Source organism: Musa acuminata, chromosome BXJ2-7 (genome assembly GCF_036884655.1).
Source record: "Musa acuminata AAA Group cultivar baxijiao chromosome BXJ2-7, Cavendish_Baxijiao_AAA, whole genome shotgun sequence".
Classification (NCBI taxonomy): Eukaryota; Viridiplantae; Streptophyta; class Magnoliopsida; order Zingiberales; family Musaceae; genus Musa; species Musa acuminata.
In genome coordinates this window covers 25,271,196-25,282,175 of record NC_088344.1, presented here as the reverse complement: position 1 = coordinate 25,282,175, position 10,980 = coordinate 25,271,196, and the positions used below count along the sequence as shown (strand labels likewise).

Here is a 10,980-nt window from a genome sequence, read left to right as displayed (position 1 = left end):
CCTCTGGCAGAGAGGTGCAACCACCTCTGGCAGAGAAGAGAAACTTCTCTGGTCAGGAGATGCACCGCCTGAGCTCGGTCTTCGAGCTCTGGCAGGAAGGTGCAACCACCCCTGACAGAGAAGGTGGAACCGTCCGAGCTCAGTCTTCGAGCTCTGCCAGGCGGTGCCACCTCTCCAGTCGAGAGGTGCAACCGCCTGAGCTCAGACTTTGAGCTCTGCCAGGCGGTGCCACCTCTCCAGTCAAGAGGTGCAACCGCCTGATCCCGGAATTCCGGGATTTGATCGTTTTGAGCTCGAAATTTGAATTGGGTTGGGGCCTATAAATACCCCACCCATTCAGCACTGAAAAGATACAGACCTACACCGAAATCTTGATCTTTTCTGTGATTCTAAGAGCTCAAAAGTGTTGTAAAGCCTTTAAGTCTCCTCCTTCTGTTCTTCAAGTTTTCAGTTGTAAAGTGAGGAGAGAAAGGTCTGTAAAGGTTGTCTCCTGAGCCTGTCAAAAGGAGAGAAACTGTAAAAGGGAAGTTTGGCCTTCGCCTATTGAAGGAAGGCCCCTAGTTGACGTCGGCAACCTCGTCGGTGGAGGAAGCCAAAAGTGGAGTAGGTCAAGGCTGACCGAACCACTCTAAATCTCTGGTTTGCGTTTATTTTTGAGCACTTTATCATTACTGCAAACCTCCTCCATTACTACTGCTCTCTGCGCTCTCACGAACAAGTTCTAAGTGCTGTTCTTCCGAATCTGCATTCAGACGTAAATTCGTATTTTCGTACATTACAGTTTACGTTTACGTTTGATTCTGCAGAACTGTCTTCCGTGCTTTTACGAAAGAGTTTCTTTGCAGTTTACACTTACATTTTGATCCTATTGATAACTGCAAACTGTCCTCTATAATTTTACGAACGAGTTTCAACATTTAGACGTAAAACTGCATTTAGACGTAAATCGGCTTTCCTCTCACAATCATCAGTTCTCAGTTCACGTTTACGTCTTGATTTCAACTGCATACTGCCTTCTGCGAGTATACAAACGAGTTTCAAAGTTTAGACGTAAATCTGCGTTTAGACGTAAATCTGCGTTTAGACGTAAAATTGCGTTTAGACGTAAATCTGAGTTTAGATGTAAACTGCGCTTAGACGCAAACTGTGTTTAGACGCAAACTGCGCTTAGACGCAAACTGCGCTTAGACGCAAACTGTGTTTAGACGCAAACTGCGCTTAGACGCAATCTGCGCTTAGACGCAAACTGCACTTAGATACAAACTGAGAATTAGCTTTTGCATCATAATAGCTTTTATTGAACGAACGCAGCTTTTGGTTTTTAATCGCTGTAAGATTTCCGCTGCACTAATTCACCCCCCCCCCTCTTAGTGCTCTCGATCCTAACACATTTTGCTTTATACCTTGATCACTATCGTAGTTAATCCTGTATACTTTTTTCAACATATAGATTTGATCAAATAATTTACCAATTGATTTTATCATTGAAATCTGAGATTCAATAATATATACATATATATATATATATATACATATATACATATATATGTATATATACATTTATACATATATATGTATATATATATGTATATATACATATATATGTATATATGTATATATACATATATACATATATGTATATAGATATATACACACATATATATACATACATACATATATATATATATATATATGTGTATATATATATATATATACAAACATATATATATATATATATATGTGTATATATATATATACATATATATATATATATACATATATATATATATATATACATATATATATATATATATACATATATATATATATATATATATATATACACACACACACATATATATATATATATATGTATATATATATATACATATATTTATACATATATATATATATACATATATATATATATGTATATATATATATATGTATATATATATATACATATATATATATATACATATATATATATATATACATATATATATATATATATGTATATATATATATACATATATATATATATACATATATATATACATATACATATATATATATATACATATATATATATACATATATATATATATATATATACATATATATATATATATATATATATATATATATATATATATATGTATTTGTAATTATCATTGTTGACTGCTAGCATGAACACATATATGTCAGTTCTCTCACATAGATGACCTCCTCATGTACTTTAAAAAAAAAAATGTGAGCTGATTTGAGACACATTGCATCAATCAAATGTTAGAAAGAGCATGCTAATATTAATAGTGAGTGTTGTTTTGGCCGTGGTCAAGATGAGGTTCAATTTTTTATAAACCATACATGTGTAGACCTAAATATAGCGAGATGTCTATAGACATTTTTTTTTTATCTACCTTTGATAACGAAATATAGTATACAACTTAGACACAATGGGATACTTCTAAGTAGTTTAAAACATACACTCTTCACATGAAAAAAGACCATCACACTATATAATTTAGTCCCTGTGTCATCATTGTGTGAGTTCTCGAGGCAAATGGCCTCAATTTGTGTTCTTTTATTAGTTTACCTATGTTATTGAGGTGACGGGTGGTCAATGTTCGCTACTTTAGCATGTTTCTATCAGTTATAGAATAATTCAACTTTTAAGAACATGTCTAAGAAAAGAAAGCAACTGATCTGAAACTTAAATGACTTGAGAGTGAAAGAAAGATAATTTGGATTGACTAATTGTGATGTTCCTGAATATGTTCAGAATAGAGCATTAGCACATGGTGAAAATTGATAGAATGGGCATAGATGAGGGATTAGGTATGTCAATCTAGTGCAATCAAAGACCACTAAAACATTAAAAAAAATTGAGCTATTATGCAATCCCTAACAAGTTACCATTTGGTGAGGGTGAAGGAGAAATAGAATAGTTTTGTAATTCCTCACCCTTCAATTCTTCGAATGAATGACTTTAATTGATGATGGATAATTATGATATTATAACATCTTCATCCTTAGATACCTATAATTAGGGTTTCAGGGAATTGTAAGGAAATTCAAGGGAGCTTGAGAGGATTATTGAATATGTGCTGAAGGAATTTGAGTGGTAGAAGGTGGTGTTTCCCTGTTGGTGATTTTACTTTGGATCTCAATACCAAATCAAGAAGTGTTAGTGATTCAGTGCTTCTTGGGACAGAACTATTGTAAAAAATAATATGTATAAAAAAATTATTTATCGTACTAATTTTGAGATTTAGTTTTCTTATAGATCCTTGGATCATATGGCTTCATTAAGGTATAAATGATCTAGTATAACATTTTTGACACCTTCATGTATTAAACTTTCCCAATTACTTTGTGAGAAAATATTAGTGAGTGGTTCATCTACTTTCCTCTTGCCTAAATAACATCATTTAGATTTTTGACAAAAGAGTTAAAGTTCTATTTCATTAATGATCGATGTCTGAAAAAATTTACAATAGCCTTAATAATCATCTAATAAGTTGAGGAGTATCTATTATCTCATGATATTAAAAAATAAGATTTAGTGATTGATCGATACATTCTTTTATTAATTCACACCTTCATCAGTTGCCTCAGTGAGATTTCTTTGGTTAGATATGAAGAAGCTTGTGACTATTATATTCTAGAAAGAAAACTAGCATATCATTGATGAGGCTCTCAGAGAGAAAAGTGAACATCAAGCAATATCTAAGGGAGGATATACCTCTCTGATTTCAACCAACATCTCAAGGGGTAGGAACCCTATAGGAATGGACTTTATTTCCCTCAATATATTATCTTAGGGTAGGAACCCTAATCACAATGCACTCTTAAAGGCAAAAGATGCTCATCGCTCACTTAACTTAGTTAAGTTGGTAGTAGCCTGACTTGATGGAGTTAACCATATCTTTTAAGTCAGGTACATCCTCAAGATAATCATGCCTTCAAGTTTGTTATAGTTGTCAAGATAGCTATACCTTTAACTAAGTTGAATTGTTTGATTGACTATGTTTTAGGATAGTCATGACTTTGAGATAGTCATTCCCTAAGTTGGCCACTTCCTCAAGATGATTGCGCCCTCAAGTTGACCCCCCTGTCGGGTCAACTTGATTGTGTACTCAAGTTGGTTGCCAATCTTTAAAGTCAATCATCGCTTTAAGTCAATTATAACCTCAAGATTACTATGACCTCAAAATAATCATGTCATTTAGTGGATCATCCCTTAAGACAGTCACACCTAGAAGTCAACTGTAAGTTGTCCATCATCTTTAGGTTGAGCATATATACCTTTGAGGTGCCTTAAGTCACCCAAGTACGTAGAATGCCATATGTTATCATGTGTTTGTATCTCAAAACTTGAGATTTACCTTACAATTTCTTATCTTCCATTTATGTTATGTTTAAGTCTTCATTTCTACAAAGTTGTTGGGACAGCTAGATGATTGGATAGCACGAAAAATGGCAAGTTGACATTTACTCGACTTGTTGCTCAGTTTGAGCTCCATGCACTTGATGGAGCAATTCAAGAGTTGCTCCACACACCTTGTTACAGAAGTAGTAGGATAAGTTTGAGCTCGACTCTATTATATTTATATTAACAACAAGGGTTGATGAGGAGCAAACCAAGCCTCAAGGTTTGACTAGTCAAATAGAGTTATTTTTTTTTACACTAGCCTTCACTAGACTTCGACTTGCTTATGTCATAACAAGTAGACATAGTCTGGATATGCCTTACTAGATTCAATCGAGTTAGAGAGCTAAATTCATACACCCAACTAGCGGAGCTCGAACCCAATGAATTCACACCTAAGTTTATCTAACTCATGACTTGGGCTTGTATTTAATCAGGACAAAATCATTTTAGGCCAGACATGCCCAAGTCTAAGCAAAATCAAGTGAAGCCTACCATGCTCGAGCCTAGTTGCAATAAACCCAATCACACTGGATTTGAGTCTAATGTGCGTGATCTCATCTTTTTTTATGCTCGATCCCTTCCAAACATATAAAATATATTTTATATCTAAATATGACATGATCAAAATATCCCTTTATGCATGATATATCTATCCAAGATAAAATAATACATCGAAGAACCTTACATACCCAAAGTGTTTCATTACATATGATGCATCTATCTAAGACAAAGAAACATTCAAAATATTTGACACAATCAAAATGTCTGGTAGTTACTAGACGATTTGTGAAAAAAAATCATATATTACCTTAAAAGCCATGGATAATAGAGTATTCAATTTTAATAACTAAGTAGGAATATAAAAAAATCGATTTGCATGGAATGGTAGGCAATAAAGAAATATACATAATTCATAACCACAATTCATTAATTCCTCCCCATCGTTTAAGATTAGTGCATATGTTTGATTGGAGTCGGGGTCGGTAATCAATCGGGTCCGTCCACAGGACCCATCAGGAATCATCCATCCACACGCGTGGAAAGTTTCTCGATAATTCGCACCTCTCTAGCACGTGCAAAACACGTGGTTTCCAACCCTTCCCTTCCCTTGTTTCTCTTCCCGTCGCCTGCAGTCGTACTTAAATTGCTCGTGAATCTCAATCCCACCTTGTCTTTCCATCGTCGACGACGATCTCATCTCTTTGCAGCAGCACCAACTCCGCCCCCTTCTCTGCCGTCTGGATATCTTCGTGTTCACATCGACCCGATCCCATCGAGAAGAGGGAACAGGGCATATCACGTTAGGAAGTGGTTTGATTCGATCCGATCGACATGGATCTCGAGCTGAGGGCGGCTCGGGAGAAGCTGGAGAGGGAGCAGAGGGAGCGCAAGGAGCGGGCCAAGGCCAAGCTCGAACGGGAGAAGCGGGCCAAGGCGGAGGCTGCCCGCCAACGCGACGCCATCGAGGCTGCCCAGCGTTCCAAGCGCCTCGACGCCGCCCGCGCACAACTCGAGGTCTCATATGTCTCTTCCTCCTTCTCTGTCTGTATATGTCTTTCAATGTTTATTTCTTGCTCAATTAGGCAAAAAGTTCTCTTCTTTCACGTACGCTTCACTGTTGGAATATGCATAGCATTGGTAACCCAGGTAACGTATATTTCTATTCTGGGGAAGAATCTGGTTCCTGTTGTGGATACAAAGCTCGTGGATTTGTTGATTGTATCGGCACAATTTTTGCCTTGGGTATGTTTCTGAAGAAGTTGGTCTTTCAGAATGCAGGTTATGTCAAAGTTAACAATTAATCAAAATTGCAATTGTTTGTTAACAGAAGAATAGACGTCAAAGTTTGCGGATATCATTATGATCTTGCCTGGTTGTTGGTCATTCATCCAATAGAAGTCTTTCTAGGGTTGTAAATCATGCTTGCTCATAGATTGTAGCCGTTGATAATCTTTCTTCAATTTGTTCAACTTGCAGAGTCTTGTAAAATTTAGGAAAACTGGAAGTCACCAAAAGTTTAAAGGGCGGAATTAGATTGTTTGGGCCTTGGGATTTGGTTATGGTTCAATCTAGATATGATCATCTGGAATCTTTAAGGTTTTGGATACGATAATATTGTTTGAAGTTCTGGATTATCAATTGCAGAGGACGAATATTTTTTTATTTGGTGTGTTCTTTTTAGTGATGCAGGTATTAAGAACATATTCGCTTGAAGATTCATATGCCAAATATAATCAATTCTTTGTCAATAATTTTTGTCTAATGGCTTGCTGATATGATCTGCTTTAGTTACTTTACATATTAAATTTCCACCTTCAGCATTAAATGCTTATCATCATAAATCAATTCTATCTAGTTTTAGACTCTCTGAATCTGTTGCTTAGTGTGATACCTTGTATGCATGTTGGTTTAAGTGATCAAATTTATTGCATCACAAATTCACCATGTGGTGGCTTGTTGTGATGCCTGCTTGCTGTATCAGCCTCTCTCTGCATGTAGAATGCATTTACTTGATTAATGAATTTTGAGGAGTAAATTAGAAAATATGTCGAGAATGCCGAATCTTGTCTTTTCATTGCCATTGAAGAATTCTAATGTGTATTTTTTCTGGTATGGCATTTTTCCTTTAAGTTCTTTCTTGCAAAATTCTTTTCGACGTTCTTAACGTAAAATCTAATACCTCTTTTAGGCGGAACGACAAATGGAAGAAAGCATGCTTCGAGGAAACGGAGTCATATTTTCCCATACACTTGAAGCTGTACCTTTTAATGGGTTTGGAGATAAAATCAAATTACCACCTTCATGCTTTAGAGAATTGTCTGATCAAGGGGCCCTGGATAAAGGTCCCATGTATTTCAGGCTGTCAATAATTAACGAGTTGGTTCCATTAGATAATAATGCTACTGACCAAAGAGAACATCAAGCAACTCATTCAGGAGTTTTGGAATTTACTGCGAGGGAGGGTTCAGTGGAATTACCTCCACATGTATGGAGCAATTTACTTTCTGGTGTCAGTCTAGATGTTCCTCTTGTCGAGGTGCACTATGTTAGCTTGCCCAAAGGAACTTACGCAAAATTACAAACAGATGGGATGGGCTTCTCTGATATTCCAAACCACAAGGCTGTACTTGAGACAACTCTACGCAGACATGCAACACTTTCTCAAGGTGATATCATCAGTGTCAGTTATGGGGAACTGAACTACAAGTTAAGAGTTCTTGAACTAAAACCCGATTCAAGTGTTTCTGTTCTAGAAACAGATATTGAAGTTGATATAGAAGGACCTGATTCTGCTCTAGAGACTAATAGGAGTCAGCACATGCTTAGACCACTTGTCATGGGAAAGACTGAAGAAGGAATTGTGGAAGAAGGAAATTTTAATTATTACAAGTTCTCTGTTGAGGATGCTATGAGTGACAAAGTTACATCTGGTCAGATGAATGTTGAAGTAAAGATTGAGGCAGATCAAAGTGATGGTGATACCAATGTATATGTATCAAGGCATCCATTGATATTCCCAACCCAGCATCGTCATGAATGGTCATCTCATGAGATGGGTTCAAAAGTTTTGATAATCAGACCGAAGGATCCAAGCACTGTTGCTGGTACCTATAGCATTGGTGTCTTTGGTTTTAAAGGCATGACAAAGTATCATATCTGTGCGGCTTTAAAAGACAATGTTAAGCAAAAGATTGGGGGTTATGCTACTGCTTCATCGCAAATTGATATGGAAACTGTTGAATGCCGAAACTGTAAACACTATATATCCAGCCGCAGCATTTTACTCCACGAGGCATATTGCATTCGGCACAATGTTCTTTGCCAACATAATGGTTGTGGTGTTGTCCTCAGGAAGGAAGAAGCAGCAAACCATATGCATTGTGATAAATGTGGCCAAGCCTTCCAACAGGGACAGATGGAGAAACACATGAAGGTGTTTCATGAGCCACTTCATTGTCCATGTGGAGTGATACTAGAGAAGGAACAAATGGTAGGTGACTTGTATGCTGATTTTCTTTTTTGTGTGCTCTTAACCACCTGTTTACAAGATTTTGTTGAGCTTCGTTCTACATCTACTTCAACAATAGTCTGCATACAAGGCAACATGATTTTCTTTCTGGGCATGTTTTTCAGTTCACATTTGCTGTTTTCTAACTGTTGATGGTTTACATTCCATGATCTCATTCTTTTATGATATAAATATTCCTTAAATGGTTAATCATGATATTAGAGCTTGTTGGGTGTTTGTGTATTTACTCCTACATTCTTTGTTTCAAGGTTTGAACTATTGTTTGTATCAATTAATGGGCTGGCATTTACCTATCTGATAGCCAACTGGGATGTATGCTGACAATTTGACACGGTTCAGTCCAGTAACATTTGTATGCTGGACAATTTCGCTCACTTAAATCCAGTACCACTTTAAAACTCATCTTGTCGGCAGTGTAAGCAAATTGGTACTGAATATTTTCTGATATTGCTGCAGTTAATTTTTATTTTTTGGCAACTGTCTGTTTTTTCTCTCTCTTTCTTTTTTTCTTTCTTTCTTTCTTTCTTCTTTTATTAGTTCTCTCCCATTCTCTTCATCTTCCCGTCATGTCTTTGTCGCCGCCTCTCTTTCCTCTCTTCTCTCCTCGTTTTTCTCTTATTTGAGGATATCGACCTGTACCGATTGTTGCTATGCTGATTTGTACTGTTGTTGGTCCTGGATCCAGATTTTAAACCATACTTTCTTCCTCCTTTCTTTTTAGGTTTCTTCTTTTGAATTTTCATAGAAACTTTTGTTGTTATCTTGGCATATTAAGCAACATCCTAAATATCTTTTGCTTAGTTTCACCACTAATTAATTTTGAGAAGGATTCTCATTCTAAGTGTGTGACCCATTGAATTCGTAAAACAGAATTAGAATTAACAAAACCAGCAATCTTTCCTTTTTTTTGTTATCCATTTTTCAGCCTAATCTGTCGTATTGTAATAATGAATTTCTGGAGTAGTCCTGAGTTGATAATTTCTTTATTTCATCTGTTTAATCATTTTCTATAACAAGGAAATGAGTCTGACATGCTACAGTCTAATAGTTGGATGTATAATCTGCACCTGCATGTCAAAATATGATGGATTGGGAAACTAATATTAGTTGTTTGTTCACTTGTGGCAGGTCCAGCACCAATCGGCAATTTGTCCTCTTCGTTTGATTACATGCCGTTTCTGTGGAGACATGGTGCAAGCTGGAAATACACCAGCAGATGCTCGGGATCGTCTTAGAGGACTTTCAGAACATGAGAGTATTTGTGGGTCCAGAACAGCACCATGTGATTCATGCGGGCGCTCTATCATGCTGAAGGAAATGGACATTCATGTGATTGCTGTTCATCAGAAGAGCTAACTGCCCGACATCTTTTACATCTTGATTCATCTTGGATGCTCATCTCCGAGGTATCAGCCACTTGAGTCTCTGTGTGCCTGGTGTTTCTTGTTAAGCTTTGGATTGACACATTATCATAACTGAAGTGCATTTACATTAAATATTATTGTAAATTTAGATTCCTGATTCCCCTTTCATGGTTTCTAATTACAGCATTTCACCTATCTTGGTTATTGTTATGTAATAACTGGCCTTTTGAAAGGTGTAGATGCAATTGCTCTATGTGGAAATAAATGACTACAGTATTTAGATAGTGAGTTTCAAGATCAAAATGCCAATTCTGTGCTGCTGATTAAACATTTAATCTTCAAAGAAGTCTTCAATAGCAACTCATAAAAGTTTCTCTTACAAAATCATGATTCTGACTGTTCTATAACTGTCAAGCTGGTATTTGGCACTCTAAAGTAAAAATTACTTTGCAAGAGGAACATCCAAAGCCATTTTTTTTCTATTTTTCTATGCCTATGGAAGATGTTATGAAATTTTCCTTGAAGAAACAAAAAGGTGAAGATTTTGATCAGTAGAGTTAATGGTATGGAAGGTAGATCTATCTATGTAGGGTGGCATTGTTTTGTAATTATTTAGAGAAGATGCTTACTGATTACCAAAAAGAAAGTCCTACAAACCAATTGAAGCTGATCTTTCAGAAACTGTCACACAAATAGCTATTATTAGAATTATGGGATTAGGGCGGTAGTGACAATCAACCGTTAACATAACTGATGTCTTGTGGATCAAAATAAACACTCTTTTTTGTGCCGCAAATAGCTATTAGAAACATTTGTGGCTCACTTGTAACTGAAGCAAAGTAATGAAATGTTTACAAATCAAACTGATTCATGCTGATTAACACACCTCAGGTTGAAGCAGCAAACTATGAACAGAATGTGGCCTTAGAACATGAAAGTTATATTTTCTCTTCAGGATCTCAGCTTCTAAAATTAAATCAACCATCAACAAATTAAATTCAGATTGTAATTCAATCGACGATTGATGCTGGGATCAGAAAGGGTGGCATAGGTTGATATAATTTTTTTAAAAATATTTTTGATGATAGGAACAAACTGTAAAATTCAAAGAAAACAAACAAAAACAAACTGTAGAATTCATTAACTAG

At 36.0% G+C, this 10,980-nt stretch overlaps 1 protein-coding gene across 1 annotated transcript; it reads left to right on the top strand.

The window, feature by feature from the left end:
• Positions 1-5,598: 5,598 nt before the first annotated feature.
• On the top strand, positions 5,599-10,120 carry LOC135617455 (uncharacterized). The gene is made up of 3 exons (XM_065117666.1): positions 5,599-5,953; positions 7,128-8,429; positions 9,597-10,120. The coding sequence occupies exons 1-3, from the start codon at positions 5,771-5,773 to the stop codon at positions 9,822-9,824; spliced, it is 1,713 nt and encodes a 570-aa protein (XP_064973738.1). The 5' UTR covers positions 5,599-5,770; the 3' UTR covers positions 9,825-10,120.
• Positions 10,121-10,980: the final 860 nt, after the last annotated feature.